Source organism: Bombus flavifrons, chromosome 1 (genome assembly GCF_040668555.2).
Source record: "Bombus flavifrons isolate JBK064 chromosome 1, iyBomFlav1_principal, whole genome shotgun sequence".
Lineage (NCBI taxonomy): Eukaryota > Metazoa > Arthropoda > Insecta > Hymenoptera > Apidae > Bombus > Bombus flavifrons.
Window position 1 is genome coordinate 7,938,591 of NC_138442.1, and position 17,826 is coordinate 7,956,416.

The window sequence follows — 17,826 nt, forward strand, 5'->3', positions numbered from 1 at the left end:
ATTTGCGAAAACTCGCGCTTCAGAATAACCCGAGCCGTAGCTGGACAATCGACGTAAGCGACGGATTTTTATCGAGCGACTAAATCGCGCCGACGTAGGACCGCGTTTTTCGCGCTCGTGTTCATCTTTCCGACGAGCTTTTGCTCTTTGCTGGCATTTTCGCGTCGATGACGCGGCTACCTTTATCGACGCGAATCGATGACAATCGACTACGTGTTCTTTCCACTTGTCAAAGTTTCTAAAGCGAAGCAGCTACAAGATAAATATTCACGTCGAATTATGAAGGATCCGGGCTGCTTCCTGCGTTTCTGTCGATGCACGAAGCTTTCAAATCCGGCTCAATTAAACATTTCCGTAGGATCTTGCAAACGTATCGATAGACTTTCGCGGGAAAGTCGATCAAAATCCTTGAAGTACTTTATCGACGAAAATTTACTTCTACGTCGAGTGTCACTTAGTTACCAACCCAATAGCACGAAAGTGGAAATTGATAGTTGAAAAATTCCAAGCAACTTGGAGTCAACGGCACTGTTACGACCGTTCGCGGAGAGACGCGATCACGAGGAAACGCGTCAGCGAGAGGCGTAAATTCTCGCTACGATTTTGATAGTCGACGCCGCCGATCAATCATTCACCTGTCTCGGTTAGGATAACAGAGGTAATTCAAATGATTGTAACACTGAATTAACAGGGTTACTATAGGCTTCTATTTTTAACAATATTTAAAATTATAATTAACACGTTCCAAATAATTTAACGATGATGCAACTACTTTATTATTATAATTCGACTTAACTTTGATTTTACTTCTTTGAACCTCTCGATGCATTCGGTTTGACTCCTCGCATGATACTGATTGCCCTTCGATTTCTTCCTTTGTCTTCTCTTAGAGACGACCCCCACCACGCACGGGTCTCGCGCCGTTCGCGCCTATGATCACGTATGTCACCTTTTTTGTGTAGATAAAATAACGGACCGAAGGAGAATCGATGTTTGTGTATATCTCGCCGGTCATGTAAGACGATCTGTCTGGGACACTGTAGTACCAAGAGAGACGGTTAGGAACACGGCCTATAGTAAGCCTCGGGGCGTAACAGGCACGTTTAGAAATGCGAAGGAGCGCGACTGGAGCGGAAAAAATCGTTGGATGTTGTTTCGTCGACCGGAGGAGTCGTTTCCCACAACTTGCCACGTTGTTCGTTCTTTGGACAAGCGACCACGAATCTCAAGTAACGGTATGACGTCACGACAAAGTGTGTCGCGTACTCTTTACAAAGAACAATTGATCTCGAGAACAATCGCGACCATGCCGGAAGGCAGCTTGCATTCTCACTTTCCTACAAAATTTCGGCCAGTAGACGTTGTTGGTCTGTTGGTTTCTCGATTAATTGAATCCTCAGCGTGACAAAGCGAGAGAATGAGACACAGGCGAAGAGGAGAGTGAGAAGTAGAGAAAACGAGATCGTCTATTGACCATTCGTAGCTCGTTGAAGACGAACGCAAGGAAACGGGATGCAATTGCCTGTGATATTGTTTTTCCCCTCGTGCTTCCTGCTAAGAGATAACATTGATATTCAGCTTTGTATTCCTCCGTTCCTCGTTTCTCCTTTCACGTGTTCCTTGCATAATACCCGGCATTCGACACTGGAATAGACACTTGTTCGAAGGAAATTGGTGTACGAGAGATAAGGGAACGGTTCGCTTCTTTTCAGATGAAATTTAAACGCGACGCTGCTCGAAACTAGTCGGTGTGTATGTGTGTGTCCCGTGAAGTATGGAAATTTGTTGTTTGTAGATCAGAAACTGCGTATTCTCATTGGCCAAGGAAAATCCACGTCTTTACGAACGATTGCTCGGTTTCATTAACCTTGACATGTTCGCTGCCGTTTCCCAGCCAACTTCTTTACAGCGATTCGTAGAAAAGAAGCGATCGCGGCCAACTGGATTCGTCGATCCGAGACCTTCCACCACTTTAATATGTAAATCCGTTGTGATCACCGTCTTTTTACGTCTCATGTTCGGCGTTCTAGTTTCATCGACAAACCCACCTTTCATATTTCGCCGATGATATACTCGGTCGATGAAACAATCGAGGATCATACGAGGAACATATTTCTTTTCTGGACTAACACTAGAACTATCATACCGATCAAATTGACTGGTTTTACAATTTTATTTGAAAATTCCTACTTCATGTTATATTTTTTCCGCAATGATGTAATGACTTTCGCAATTATAACTAAAAGAATAATGTAATGAATTTTATTTTCTTTTCTTATGTATTCAAACTGAAAATAATTTTGTATCAAGGCTATTTATACCAATACCAATCAAAATGACTGGTACCTGTCAAAGTGTAAAAGGGTCCTGCAATCTGTTTATTGAAGTCCAATTAACCAGTTTCCTCGATTCGTACAACTTCCCACACGTTTTTATAATTTTTACTGCGTATCATTTAATATGACGATATAAATACTATAAAAATATTCTATTATTAACTATTTTTTAAAGACCAGTCATTTTCGCTGGTTTTGGTACAAGTAGCTTCGTGTTTACTACCGGTAGTTCTAGTGTTAAGGTCCGCAACCAACGAATTTACGTTGGTAAGCGAGCCATTAGACGGTCGTTGTCAGTGTACTTCAAGAATTCACGATCATCAGCAGTCTTGTTTTCTACGATGATGGCTCTCGTCTACCAGCCACTTGGTCGTTCGATGTATGAATTTCCCTAGTGAATTTCTGATTGCATTTCGCAGTCGTGGTCCTCGCTTCTTCGACCACCAAAATTATCACGTCGCCAATGAATTAGTCGTAACGAGGCGAAGCGGACTGCCAAGTCTCCAGTAGGAGAATCCTTTACAGTATCTGTCGCAGTGTTTCAAATTTAAAGAACTCGGCCTGTCGGTTATTTGGAACCGCGTGCACCTCGTATCTCGAGTCTCGTTTAAAATGCGGTTACTGTAGTTGCGCGGCAACGTGCGCATTCGTGTCGCAGTTTGAAGCAGTCGCTTTCAATTAAACGCTTGTAACGCGTTCGAATTTCGCTACGGTTTTCTTCCCGGGCAAGAAATTTCGTTTTTATCGGTTCGCTATATCTCGATACTGGGGTCCAACATTTTCCTAATTAATTTACGTCCTGTTTTCCTCCACCGGAAGTAAATGAAAGTAGAAGAGAATTTTGCAGATCAGAAGCTATTTCCACTGGGTAGCCACGTTTTTGCATCGATCCGAGTCTTGCGACCAAATTGAACGATAAAGACACATCGGATGGAAAACAACAGCGAGAATGAATGCGATGCAGTGGAAACAAATCTCGGGTTAACGCTACGCGCAGAGACCTGTAATTCAACAACAGTTTCGCTTTTCAGTTTCCCTTTAGCACGCGGCTTCGCTCCCCTCCACTCGCAAACATTCGAATTCCAACCGTCACGGGATTCTCGCGATTCGTTCTCTAATTGGCTAACAACGCAACTATCGCCGAGGACGACGCGATTTCAAAAAGGCCATGAGACTTGATTGGCGGAGCAACGCTGGGGTAGCTACATTTACGCCCCATTTTCGTCACAATCATTCCTCGAAGGAACAATCGTTAGTGGTGTGGCCGTGTAGCGCGACGTGCACCAGAACGAGGATGTGCCTCAGTTTGGGGGCGGACCTTGGTGCAGGATGATATATCTGCAGCAGCGGACGAGACCAGCAGAAACGTACTTACGCGGTACGCGGTCCGCCGTGTCCTCCGATCGTTCTTTCTTCGTTTCTACATCTTTGTCGCTGCCGATCGTTTCTTCTTTTTATTGCGCTCGCGCCTTGCTCGCGGCTGCGACCGCGGTGCTCGCGTTGCGCGCACGAAAAACCAGTGTTGTGCGTTCAGCCTGGTGACAGTGACGGATCACACGAGACGGCGAGCTTGCATCGTATCGCGGCACGTGATCGTAAATTTTACGAAATCGAGAATCGTCGTCGAACTCGTGTGAATTACAGCCGGGCCAGTGTGAGATTTTTTTCGAACAGACCGTGGTAATTCCGCTCGGTAACGTTTCATCGAAAGGATTGCCTTGTGCAGGATCGAGGAAACTGATCGAAGAGTTTGGTAGAATTAACATTCTTTGTGATTGAAATGTGACCGATTACGCGAACGAGACTCGGCCGAGAAATTATTGGAGACGACGGTGAGCATCGACCAATAGGATCGCGACGACGATAATCCCGGCAGATATTTTTTCACTTGCCGATTGAATTAAACGGCGACTCGCATCGATCCGGGGCAACTGCCAACTGCTCCTCCGGATCCCTTGAAATATTCCCGCGTTGCTCCTTAAATATTCGGGCCGCGTACGTGGCTAACTATTATTAAAGAGAAAACGAGGATTCGATCGTCGGACCGAACGTCGTTCGATGGTTAGTGGCTTTTTTCAAACCGCAGGCTTGACCTTTCGTGCTGTTTTAACGTCTCTTCTATCTCCTCGGTCGAGGAACCAAGCTCGAAACAGGGAAAATAAGAACGCGCCTTTTCTATTCTTTCTTTTTTTTCTTCCGTTTTTTTTTTTTTTTTTTTTTTATTTCCAGCGACGCAGTATTCCCGCCATACGAGAGTGTAGAGATTTCACTTTACGTTGTTTTGCGTGCGTAAAAAGCTCCTAAAATAGAAACACTGGAGATAGAGTGTACGATACAAGAAAAGTAACATAGAAGAACGATACTTGAAAGCGAGTAAACAGAAACGCGAACAACTTTTTATTATCGCAGAGTAGTAAATAGCAGGTGTAGATATTCTTAGCTGTTAGAAAAGTCGCGGCTGTAAATATCGCGCACACGTCAGGTGTACGACAATGAAACTTCTTCTGACGAGTCGTAAATTTTTAAATCTCAAATCGTTTGCTTTCATTCCTCTTCTTCCCCGTTTGTATAGAATTTGCCTGCCTAGTTGGCGAACGAGATATGGAGATCTATCGAAACGAAGGCTAACAACAACGGGGAAAATTCGCGACAGGACAAAGTCTGTGCCTTAACACGTTGACTGCCGCGTCACCCATATTCGAGTGACGGGAAAGGTTCTGATCGGGCTGCGTCACCCGTTATTTGACTACTTGCGAAAGGTCGTCGTAGGTATTTGAAAAGATATTCCACAGGAAGTAATAAAACTGTTGAATTGTTATAAAAGTAACACGAAAATGGTTTATTAAGAAAATTATTTGGAACGTAGAACTTTAAAGCATTCTATACAAAGCTGAGTTTAATCGGGACAATTTGGACAATAAGTTGTTGTTTTCTTTAAATTCTTTTGTGTCTTTGTTCGGTCCATTCGACGTCTTTTATCTGCATAACATAGTTTGCATGTTGATATTATGCTGAGAATTTTTTGTATTTTCAGGCAGCTCTAATAATTTTTCAGCTAATGATTTTCTAAATATTCTGATATTTATATCTTTCCTTGTTGCAATTTTGTAAACCGTCAAAGCGTTTACAATAGAAATTCCCAGAAGGAGTTGAATGCCAAGTTTTCGGTACCGTTTGATTCCTTTTCCAATTGTGATGGCATAAGAAACCATTTGGTCGGAATAATCTATAGCACGCTTTCTTTCGTTATATTCAACAACAGCTAGTCGAAATATAACGATTTGTGTAAAAATATCGATACATCATAACGTTTTTTAAGAAAATAACTCGAAAAAGGTCTTCCGTCTCTTCGGACCGGTGCGAAATTTTTCCAAGTCCCTACGTCCCGGTCGTATCGGTCCGTAGTATACTAAATTTTTAAAACTTTCCAGGGATCAAATAAACGTTTAATTCGATTGTATTACGTCGAAATATAACGATTTGTGTAAAAATATCCATACCTTATAACACTTTTTAAGAAAATAACTCGGAAAGGGTCTTCGGTCTGTTTTAATGTTGCAGATGTCTGTTGGCTTGCAGAAACAGCACGAATGTTACTATCTTTTTTTTTTGTACTTGGTACCATGATGGGAGCGTGTTTTGTCGATAAGATTCTCACATCCGGTGTATTTCTCCATTTGAGTACGACAATCCCGTTATCATCTTCTTTGGATAACATCTCCCCTTTTCTTAGTTTGCAATAAAAAATATCTTTTGGCAGGAATTTTTTGTTATTGTTACTAGAATAAGTATTAAAAAACTAAGTGTTACTAAAATATCGGTGGGAGTACCTAGCAGAGTATGCTTGGTACAGCGGCACACGTGGCCTTTTTTTATTTGGAATACTATTTACAATCAATTCTCATTGAGAATTATAAGTAAATTATTTTGGCGTGGTACTGTAACTTGGATTATAAGAGTTTACAGTATGTTTGATTCTAGTTGAATCTAATGCTTAAATCTAAAGGGTATTGTCTTTTTAGTCTGCGGATCTGATCCGTCGTGTCAAGTAATTGAATAATTAATGGATTTTGGTGGTTGTTAACTCTTATGTTATATTTATTACTGAATTTGGATATTCCTTCTTTAACTGTAGGTATCTTAAGCGATGTATTGTTTCGTTGGTAACATACCAAGGTGCATCTATTAAAGAGCTTTTGATTGGAATCGTTGAAGAATTTCTATGTTGGAATTACTCGCTGTTCTCCATAGTTGGATCCCATAGGTCCAAACAGGTTTTAATATGGCTTTATATACCATTATTTTACTCTGCACGCTTAAATTGAAACTCACTCGTGGCCTGAAGGAGATTTCATTGAAAACAAGCGCGGCAGTCAACGCGTTAAAACCTGTAAAATCTACTTAACGATCGAACCATCATCTATGCTGGTCACGACGACACGCGATTAATCTGATCCTTAACGAATCGTGTGAGACCTTGCTGCGATCTCCTTTTCCAACAGTCGATCGCATCGTTAGGAAGCGTCTGTAGTCGAAATTTAATTGCATCCTCGACTCAAGCTCAACCGAGATACGTGGCGGTGCATTAATCCGATCTTTCCGAATTAGGCGAATTAGGGGACGTGCGAGCACATAGATTATCCGCGAGGACTTTTAGTCCTGTCGGGCTTCTCTTTCTCCACACAAATAACCGAAAGCATCTGCCGCATTTTCGTCTCTGCGTCCTCCACTGTCCCGCGACCGGACCGTTGTACCGGGTGACCGGAAAAATTTCCGAGAATTTAGTCGCACGATTCTGCTAAGCTTTGATCGTGCTGTTAGCATTAATTGAATTCGAGGTTGGTTCGTCGAGTCATTCGATAGACGGAAAAACAAAGATTAATTATTCCTTGCGATTAGACGGGTTTATTTTCTTCTTTTTTCTTTTTGTCACGAGTTTAGCCTTTTATTTTAAGCGTTTTATCGACGTGACGAGATAGTTGCCGGTTGGGATAAAATCGGAGAGTGAACGAGGCGGATGATAATTTAATCTTACGAACGGGTGCAGCCGAAATGTGCGTCCGTGCATTAATTCGCGCACGCGCGCGCAACAATAGAGTCGGCGACGCATGCACGCCTCGCCTTCTGTTCTATCAGCAACCGTTTAATCCGCGAAATTTATCGGTGCCACTGGTTCCGTTTAATGGGACACAGGTCGACAACGAAATACGATGCTCTTCCGATTCTATTTGTTTATGCTACTTGCTACTTTCCATCGGTGTATCCGACTTTCGCATAGTTCCGCCTTCTCCCGTGTAGATTACAAGTTTTCCAACTAAACTTCGCCGGATTGCCACGATAAAGACACTGATACTGTTTAGTCCGATCGCGGAAGAGTCGCGTCAACAGGAGTCGTAAATTCGATAATTTACGATTAGATAATCGACACCACAAACTGATCGATCCCCTATTTTGGTTAGGATAATAGAGCTGGTTGAATTATTATAACACTGAGTTTAACAGGTTAGAATATATATACTTTATTCCAACAACTTGTCTCAGGATTATAGAAATGTTTGGAGAGACTCGCGGGGTAAGATTACGATGTCGAATTGTAATGTCGTTTACAATAAGGTTAGAAGTCTTCGACTCGAATAGTTATTAGCAAGATCACGTTGGTAACACTTTACCGACCGATAAGTTATTAATCGGTTTATTGTCGCCGACACTTACCGACCGATAACCTATTAATCGGTTTTTTTGCCGCCGACAATCTTTCTCATTATTTGAGCAGTAATTTGTTATTTAGTACTAAGGTACTTTCCTCAGTTGCGTCAGTTGCGTTGCTTTGTAAGCTCCCACAGTTTTATACCAATTTGAAAAACTTGCCGTTCGCGATGAACGAAAAGAATGGTATTGGAAAGTCTAAACAGAAACAGAGCCAGCGCTAGGGAGAATCTGCGCCTGACGTGCGTATGCTGTTGAATCGCTAGCGGTCGGTAAAGAGTTAATTGTAGTAGGAGTGACTTGCAAGTAGTGAGTTACAGTATCGCGAGAGGTATAAATCGTAAATAAAATATGAACCGAGAGATGGGTTGACCGATTTAGCAACTAGGCGACTAGTAGAGAGATGTTGATTTATGGTGGGTCCTTAAGACTATTGAGGGTACCTAGTAAAGGTGTGTGGACATCCAGTTGCCATCTTGCGTGGGGTCTGATTTGTGTAGAGAGTCACCGGACGTAACAGATGCGGATAACGATGCGAATGTTTCCGGATAAACGTACGACGTTGCGTCGGGTGGCTCGTGACAGTAAAAAGCACGAAAAATACGCTGGTGTGATGGAAAAACATTCGTTAGCTGTTATAAATGATAATTAGAGACGCATCGACCGCGACCCATTTCGAATCCTGCAAGTACGTTCGTCGAAAAGCGGTAAAAATGTAGCAACTTATCGAGATAGAAGGACGAACCGATCGTAAATTTCTGTATCGCGCGCCAGCTACGATGTTGACCGAATTCGTTTCCCTTGTATTTTATACTTAGCCCAATTTCTTCGGGGCTCGAGCTTACAGCGATAGAAAATTGCCGGTGCCAGTTTGCAATTTCTGAACGTTAGTCGGGAAATTTATACGCGTATATAGAGATAATACAGGCGATAATGGCGGGATCGTTGCAATCATTTTAGCGTTGCTTACGTGTGGCTTAAATGTTGCCAAAAAGGGAGAGTTGCCAACTACGATCGATATTACATTTTTATGGAGATCTGTATTAATGCTCGAATAAATGATTCTACAGACCTTGATGTATTTTTATGGCGATCCTGTCGTTAAGAGTGATCGACTAAATAGCGATCAGTCAGTTTGCAACCGATAGGTTGATATCGCGAACCTTCAACGAGATTAATCCTTCGCACTCGAAATTTTATTTCAATTTCGTTAGCAGTAGCTCGCAACGCTTTTAAGTACGTCCGTCATTCTGCGATCCGCACGCTATCAATTCCAAGTTTGAACTCTTCGCACTAGAGAGGCGACTCTCCCTGTCTATGTTAGATTTCTACATGTCCAATTGATGAGAGTGCAACATTGGTTCGTAAATTGGTTCCTTAGCTTTTTGTGTTCTTTGTTAGAAAGTGTAAAGTGTTAGACTTTAACATTTAGCCAACCGCGCGCGCCACAGCGAGCTATACGTCTCCATCGCGCAATTTTTCAAGTATCGAGGACTGATATTCACTACTTGAAAAACAGAGAAGTCTAAAAATTGTTTAAGTGGTTAATTATATTTGCAGGAATGATTTTATTTAACGATTTCATATATTGTTTGTACGGAACATCAAGTTAAAAGTATAAAGAAATATAGATAAAATTAAAAATATTAATCCTTTGCACTTTGGAATTTTATTTCAATTTCGTTAGCAGCAGCTCGCAACGGTTTTAAGTGTTTTATTTGAAATTTACTTGAACTAAGAAATAAGACAATTTAAATAAATAAAGGAAGATAGAAATTCATTTAAATACCAGTTTTATTCACACTATTGTTGTATTTTCTAATTTTTAAGTGTACGATATATCTTGAAACAATTTCCAGGATGCAATCCTGTTTTTCTTTCGCACGTTTCACAAAAAAGGTGGGTCTCGACAAAGCAGCTCCTGAGATAAAATCTGATGTCGAGTCACACTCGACATAGCAGTGCAAAGGGTTAACGTTCAAGCTGAAGGTAAATTAAATGTATCGAGTGGTAGTACGATTTGGTTATTTATTTCCACTTTTTAATATACACGAAGAGTTTGATGAAGTTCGGATGAAGACGGTTGTAAGATCTTGTTGACCTGTTCAATTTTGTGTGCGTCTATAGGGAGGTCATGTTGTATAGATATTTTGGAATCAGGACGAAGGAAATTTGCTACAGTTGATTTATTATATCGATGACGTATCCAGGAGAAGAATGTCGTGAAAAACCAATTAATAACTGCGTCATCTCCTTGCAACGGATCAGAGGAGATACAGAATACTTCGTCGTTTCCTTCAGCACTTTTTCATACTCGCAAAGAACGTCAGAGAAAGCTATCAAAAAGCAAATAAATTATCTATGAAGCAGAGGCGACTTCAGCTTCGCGTGCTTCCTTACGAGCTGGAAATCGTCGTCTCTTTCCAGCGTGTTATAGTCAACCTGGCACGAAATTTCACGCTGGTGCAATAATTGTCCTTAACTCCGCCAACTTCTCGTCATTTATTGATGACGTTATCGTCGGCTGTAGCTACAGTCAGCTGTCGCTGCTGAAATCTCATCCGTCGAATTTTCCTAACGCGATGCCCAGTGCACCATGCATTTTCCTCCAGGCACAGCCGCAAGCGATCGCAGCGATCGACAGCCGAGCTGATCCACGCGACAAACCGATCCAGAAATTCGGAAATTCGCGTCTAACGATGAGTCGATAAAACCGACGATAACTCGCTGCGACCGATCTAATACGATCCAATGTGGTCTATGAATTATATTCGATGAATTGTATGCTGCTAACTTTTGCCCCCCCCCCGCCATTTTCGCTTTCATCGTCTCCCGTAAGTTGCCAGCGAGCTTTCACCGACGCGTTTATTTTCGGTGGAAATACGAGCTCTCGCAAAGAGGTGCCTTTTAAATAAACCGGTTGAGAAATCTAATGGAGCTGTTCGCTCGTTTGCTCTTCGTTAACGGTTTTGGACGTAAAGACAGATGGGAAGGTTTTACGATACGTCGATGACGATGTGATATGCCTGCTGCAACTTAAGGGAACAGAAATGTACATCGGCTGTTTTCACGAGTGTAGCGCAGGATTTTGCGCTCGACAGAATAAGAGGCGGCTTTAATTACACGCTGATTTAATTATAAATTAATTAACAATCAGACGATGGCTGGCTTGCAGACTCTAACGTTGTATTGGGTTGTCCGAAAAGTGTCTTTCTTTACAGACACGTCTTTTACAACGATGCATCTTTATACAAACATGAAATCTGATATGTCGAACGTTGTGATCTTTATTTTGATAGAACAAAATGGATCATAATGGATCATTCGATAAAATAATATAAAATGGAAAATGTAGTGCATCCGTTATTTCTTTACAAAACGAAAGAAACGTTTCGGACGACCTAATAATTACGTGTTTATTTCTACGAGAAAATTTTACACTGCAACTAAGTTTCTTTTCCGCGGTAGATAAGAAATCTAACTTTTATACATAATTGCATTCTTTAATGAAGCCAAGGTGGATTTTTACTTAGCTCATCAAGAGGTTTAATTTGATTTTTTCATTCTCGAAATTAGCGAAAAAAGCTCAATCTTTCCGAAACAGCTTTTCATCCACAAATTCACGTGACGTAGGAAGAAAGAACGATATTTTTCTCCCTTTTATTTTTTTCCCACAATACACTACTTTGTCAGCTGTTTCAGGCAGGTGAGAACATAACCCTGTTTTCCATTATTTCCTTATAAAACGAAAGAAACTTCTCGGACGACCTATTACCTATCACCGTTGCAAATCGACAAATCGCTCGAGTCAAGCCGCGCGCATTGCGTCCATGTTAAAATGTACATAGATGTCCTCAAGGAAGAAGCTTGATGAGTTTACCAATATACGGATATTGTGGAAAGAAACGTTCATGAAGCTTTTATCACTTTGACTGCCACGCCAAAATCACGTGTTTCGCTGAGGACGCCACGGGAGTATTTTTATTATTCAAAGCATATAATGGCAAAAGAATAATAAATTGATGATGTAAGACAACATTCTTCCCCAATGGTCCGTTTATCTTATTAATCAACGGGTGACCACCGTGGCGCCTTGGTAATTGTTGATAGCTACATATTATAACAGGGCTTCGTTTATTTCAACAAACCATTCGCATTGGTTATTTCGACGTAAGCAGAACGTGCAGAATATATTGTTGAAACGTGTAGAAGATATTAGTAAATAGTATTGTGATTATTTTTATGATTTCGACGAAACATTCAACTGAAATGGTAGAGGTCCGGAAAAAAAATTATATTTCTGATAAACCAATGGTAGTGGTAGATTACAACAGAGGAAAATGTGCTGCAGATTTATCAGATCGAATGATAGCATATTCTACACCACATAGAAGAACCCTCGAGTGGTATATAAAATTAGCTTTCGAGTTATTGTTAAATACATTAATTTCAAACGCGATGATGCTCTATAAACAAGCAACAAAAACAAAAATAGAGGTATCAGATTTTAGAATGGCACTCGCAACTCACCTTACACAGTGCCATTCACCAGAGCCGTCAAATATATTTATTCGATAAAGATTGCGACACGAAATGCAGAAGAAAGAAGGGCAAGCGTACCTGGTACGAAAATTTTGCAGAGAGTGGTATAAAAAAAATATTAAACAGTTAGGATGAAAAATTACTAAGAATCGGACCAAAAAGGTGACCACCTATCGTCCAGATTATATTGATGAGCCACATTTATGTTTAAAGTGTTTTAACACAGTGCACCGTTAGATGCTACATCGGTTCTCATTTTTTTTATTGGTGTTCTAATAAAAATGTTTAATTGTTCAACGGGACACTTCTAATTTCAAAGTATCTTCTATTTATCGGTTATGTTGAAAATGCCCTAATTGTCAATTTTCATACAATTTTTACAATTGTAAGAAGTTGAAGCGCTCCGGTCGCTAATGACCACCGTGGCGCCACAGGAAAAACCATGGCCGGTCATATGACCAATATGGCAGTCAAAGTGTTAAGCTAATCGTTCGATCGTGAATAATATTTTCAATCTGTCTTGAAACCGTCTGGTCGCGTGAGGTCATCGGAATCGTGTGACTACATCGAAGTAGCTACGTTTAATCCGTGCCATAGTAATATATTCGTGGCTACTATAATAGTCGCGTTGTAAATGAAGTCAGTGCGGAAGTTTCGCATCGATACTGCATTTAGATTCTTAACCGAACCGGTTGTCGCTGCAGATAGCGGTAAAGGAACATGGTTGCACGGTATGGCTGACGCTCGGTTTTTTTCCCCCGGACACGCTAAAAACCTCGTCGATAAGCGTGGCGTGTAAACCTGCGACTGTTACCACCGTTTCTTGCGTGAACGCTGTTCGATACGGAATTCGTTGAAAAAATTCACTCGATCCTTCGGCGATTCTTTCTCCGTTCGATCATAAAATACAAAGCTCGAAATTATCGGAGGATCGAGCGCGCTTCTGACACTGTCCGCGCGAACACAAGCTTCAGCGCGTCAAACCATGGCGGCAATTGCTAGCCACAATTCGTTACGCGTCACGTGTACATTTTTAAAGGTGGCGTGCGCGATTGCGAGACTAATTGAGGCCTTGATACCGCCAGGAATTACCTGCACTTTCTGGGGGAACTCGTTTCTTTCCACGGAACATAGTATGGATTTACCCTGCGGCTTCCACGCTGCTCGTGTCGCTCCTTTCAGTTCTAACTTTTGTTTTCTGCTCTTCAGCAGAAATTCCACGCTTCCGTTCGGAAATACCGATGGTTCGCGCGATCTGCACTTTCAACAGCGGTTATAAATTCACTGATTCACGGCGCACGTCCAATTAGGATCGCGAGTAACGATGAAAGATCGGCTTTAACAGAAGCTGCTTCGTTATGGATTCACGGCGGTTTCTTTGGCCGCCAAGCGACTGGTAGGCGGAGCCAAGCGAGCGGAGCACGTGGCGCGCGTGGTACGCTGCCTCGAAGAACTGGACGTGCCGCAGTTACCTTTCGACCTGTCAACAATAGACGTAGCGCGTCGCACGCGCCACGCCACTCATTTTCTTCCACGCTTCGACCGCGAAAACACTGCCGCCACGTTCGTGCGCAAAGAAAGTAAAACTTTCAACCGACACAGTGCTCCGTTTTCTTCTGCCTCGTCGTTTAAACCGTGCGTTTGTTTCATCGCCGGAAAGTGCACCGAGTTCCATCAAGAAAGATGGAAACTTGCATTTGCGCTGGTGGTTCCGAAAAATACTGAGACGGTGTTCGATTTCGTAGTGACGTGACGAGTTGTCCAGCAGCTTTTGGCGATCCGAGTAGTGGATCCGAGTGAGGAGCGGAACGATCGAAAGTCAGAGGTCGAGTCGAGGCGAATCAACCGACAATTCTTCGTGACCATGGCTGGCCGCGTCGTTTCGAGTTATGTCGCGGAAAGAACTTGCATCGAACAGTGCGACTTCCGATCGAATATCGTCGCGAGTTAGAATCTACTCGTTTTCGATTCGGTGATCTTGAAAACATCGAAAGCGATCAAAAATCGCTCAACGTGTCCTACTGTTTGCCACGAAAGTGACCGTAGAAACAGTAGAAAAATGTTTCGTTCGGGTATCACGTTTCCGCGACAAGTTTTCTACGAAACGATGAGCTGTTCGTTCGAAATGTTATTCGTCAGAGCCACGGCGAAAGTGTGTGCTGTAGTGTCGTACGGAGTATCGATTACCATTTCTGGAGTAGCTGGAACGATAATAGAGGCATAAATATTACTCGAACATTGCGGTCTGCCGCTTTAGCCTCTGACGTCACGCTCTCCGGTCCAGCGAGTCGGTGTCGTCCTTACACAAATTTTTCAAAGATTTTCGCGTCAATCGTCGATCGCACGCAGTGAAAAGTGGTTGGTCGAGTGTGTTTACAGAATTGTAGCTTGGACGCAATTGCATCCGATCTGACGTTGGATTACTTTACTTTCATCGCGAAAAAGGCTTTGGCTTTGAGTTGCGTTACGTTAATTTTTTGTAATTAAATAATAATTACAAATTAATTGATAATTAGGTATTTAGTCGCGGTAACGAGGTGGTGTGGCGGTTCAGTGGTTTCTTTGTCGGAAAGTTACTCCTGGCTGATTTTTTGCCGACGATCAGGCACGTTCGAGCTACGCCTCCTACGAATAGAATTTCCACTCTCGAGTACCTGTGTATAAACAACGGGATGTCGTGATCGTTAAGAGTCGCGAGAGCATCGCTTTGAATGGAGTACTCGTTAAGCGCGGAAACAAGAGAAAGTCCGCCAACGACTCGAACTTTCCTATTGCGGGATACTCCCGTTAACCTCTTAGGTACGACGCGCCACTATAGTGGCTTTCGCGGATGTCATCTTATATTACGACGCGCCACTATGGTGGCTCACTCTACTCGCTCATTCGCTCACCGTTTCATCTAAATGATCTTTTTCATTTGTCTTGCTTCGCATTCTTTTATGCCCTCGCAACGTTCTATGACAATGTTAACAATATACAGACAGAATATATAGTCTTTGTTTTTGCCAGTGTCAGATATCAATTGTTGCTTTGCGTTAAAATAAACGTACTATTATTAGATGCTCTTTTTAACATACCGATCCGTCTCCTTCTAATTTCGTAGAATCTTCAAGCTGAAAATATCGCTTGAAAATAGAAAACGAAGAGCAATTTGAAAAACACTATCGCGTTTTGAGCGTGAAAATTGTGACGTGTATGTGGCGCTTTAAAATATATCACACTCGATCGTATTATCAATTATTAAAGTAAATTATTCAAGTTCAAGTATACGCATCGTATCTTTAAGAAAAATTATAATTTAATTATCAAAAACTTCGTCCAATGTGCTTGCTTAGGCAACACTATTATCCGTCACACGTGAAACTCTGCCGTACAAAGAAACAGCCCATGCAAAATTCAGTACCTAAGAGGTTAATAAACGTCACCTCTCGTCACTTGTTCAAGATCGTGACATTTTTCGTACACCAACCTCGGCAATATTACTCGAACTGTACCAGTACGGATAGTTGCAAACGTCGTTGGAGAGAAACAATGGTCGTTGTTCGCCGATATTGTAACTTCGTTTTCCATTCGGTGGAAGGGCAGAAAAATATGGTAACGGAAATGAAGTAAAGAAAAGGTAAATTCAGCGAATAAGCAATGGCGGAAGATTGACTCGCGGTGCGGAACGCGAACGTTCTATTTCGTTGAACGAGGGTCGCGTGACTGAAATCGATGGACGAAAAGTCGCGTTTATCGCGATCCGCTCGGTAACGGAGGCTGCAACACCGCAATGCTGCATCGTGCGACTCGTTCCACAGAGGATGGAACAAAGCTCGGCAAACGAATTGCTCTTCGCGTTCGTCCGTTTGAAATCGTCGGTGCGGAAACGTACGTTTCGTACGAGCTGCTTTTTCCTTCGTTTCGAATCGAATTGGAACGTAAGGGGCGATCGATCGTCGTCGTTGCTGGTGAAATCGCGATTAGAATTTTTCAGAAAATTCGCTCGTAAGACGGTTAGGCTAGGGAAATTCTTTTCTCTCCGACAAAGGGGAATTTCTTTTATCGACGTTCTTGTTGGGGTATTATTACATCGGTTGGGTTAAAATTGAAATAGTAACGCGAAACACGTAATTGGTAAACAGGTCACGGCGGGTTCTCTCGACGAAGCACGGGACGCAAAGAGTTGGAATTTGTAACACGTGCGAGACACTCGATTAATTTTAGCGATCACGGTGCGTATAAATCAATCGGAGCTCTTTCGCAAAATGGGACCTCGTTTTTCAGTTTTCGCGAAATACACAGAGAATGCGAGACTAGCGGATCTCGGACACGCGGTGCTGCTTCTTCCTTAAAGGAGAACTCAATCCCCTTAAGTAACTTCCTTTCAACTCGACTACGCTTAGCTCGCAAAAAAAAAAAAAGAAATCCTTCTTGCAGAAAGCTTGCAACGAAAGTTTCTTTGTAACTCACCGGCGTTAAGAGATACCATTACTTTTTATTCGATGAAACGAATCGACGATAGATGTTGCTCGTTCGTCTGCCTTACGACCATCTGCGATTCGCCAACCTAAGGTGACGTTCGTGCTGTCGAGCAGTTGGCGGTTTCTCGTGTACGAACCAATTCCTATTCAGTGTAATCGTAACGAAGAATGTGTGAAAGAAAAAACGAAACGGTAAAGTGATAGAAGATTAAAAAAAAAAATAAATAAGTTGAGTCGAGGAAGGTGTGAAAGTACAGGCGATCGGAGATAAGCGAAGGGGATGCGCGACCTTGGTCGATGCTGGTCTCGAGGATTATTTTAAAAGAGGGACAAGGCCACTTATGGAGCGGCACGACGAGCGGTTCCTACGGCTGAGAACGAAACGGGCAGACGGTCGATCGGGAAGCGGGGCTGAAAATAGAGAGCGCCAGGCTTCACGGAGATACGACATGACACCAGACACGGATCATCCACGCTCGTAGCTTCGGCGAGGTATTATGAAACTGGAATGGCCATCGAGTTCTCTGTTGCCCGTGGAGATTGAGGTATGGCCGCGGTAGCCGGCATCTATGGCTTCTCAGAGGACCGACACGTCAGATATTCCGAGCATCGGCAGCATCCGTGAGTTTCACGTGAAAGACGAAAGCGAATCGATAGCCCCGAACTATCTTAGACTACTTTTGCTTGAACGTTTCTCGCTTACGGTTACGCCACGCGATCCTTTCTCGCGCTATTTTGCCGTGTCTTTTGGGAAAAGGAACAAAAACCGTTCGAATTAT

At 42.4% G+C, this 17,826-nt stretch overlaps 1 protein-coding gene across 17 annotated transcripts in view; it reads left to right on the forward strand.

Annotated features, from left to right (window-relative positions):
• shaker (potassium voltage-gated channel protein Shaker) overlaps window positions 1–17,826 on the forward strand; it is a 182,191-nt gene that overhangs the window by 97,430 nt on the left and 66,935 nt on the right. The window contains exons 1-3 of one of the 17 annotated variants that reach the window (XM_069115255.1): window positions 13,618–15,383; window positions 16,029–16,203; window positions 16,851–17,668. The exons of 14 other annotated variants lie outside the window; for them this stretch is intronic. In XM_069115255.1, the coding sequence (XP_068971356.1) occupies window positions 17,595–17,668 (74 nt within the window). In that variant the 5' untranslated portion in view covers window positions 13,618–15,383; window positions 16,029–16,203; window positions 16,851–17,594. Of the gene's footprint in view, window positions 1–13,617; window positions 15,384–16,028; window positions 17,669–17,826 lie in introns of those variants that run through there. 2 more of the 17 variants (XM_069115265.1, XM_069115244.1) reach the window with 2 other exon arrangements.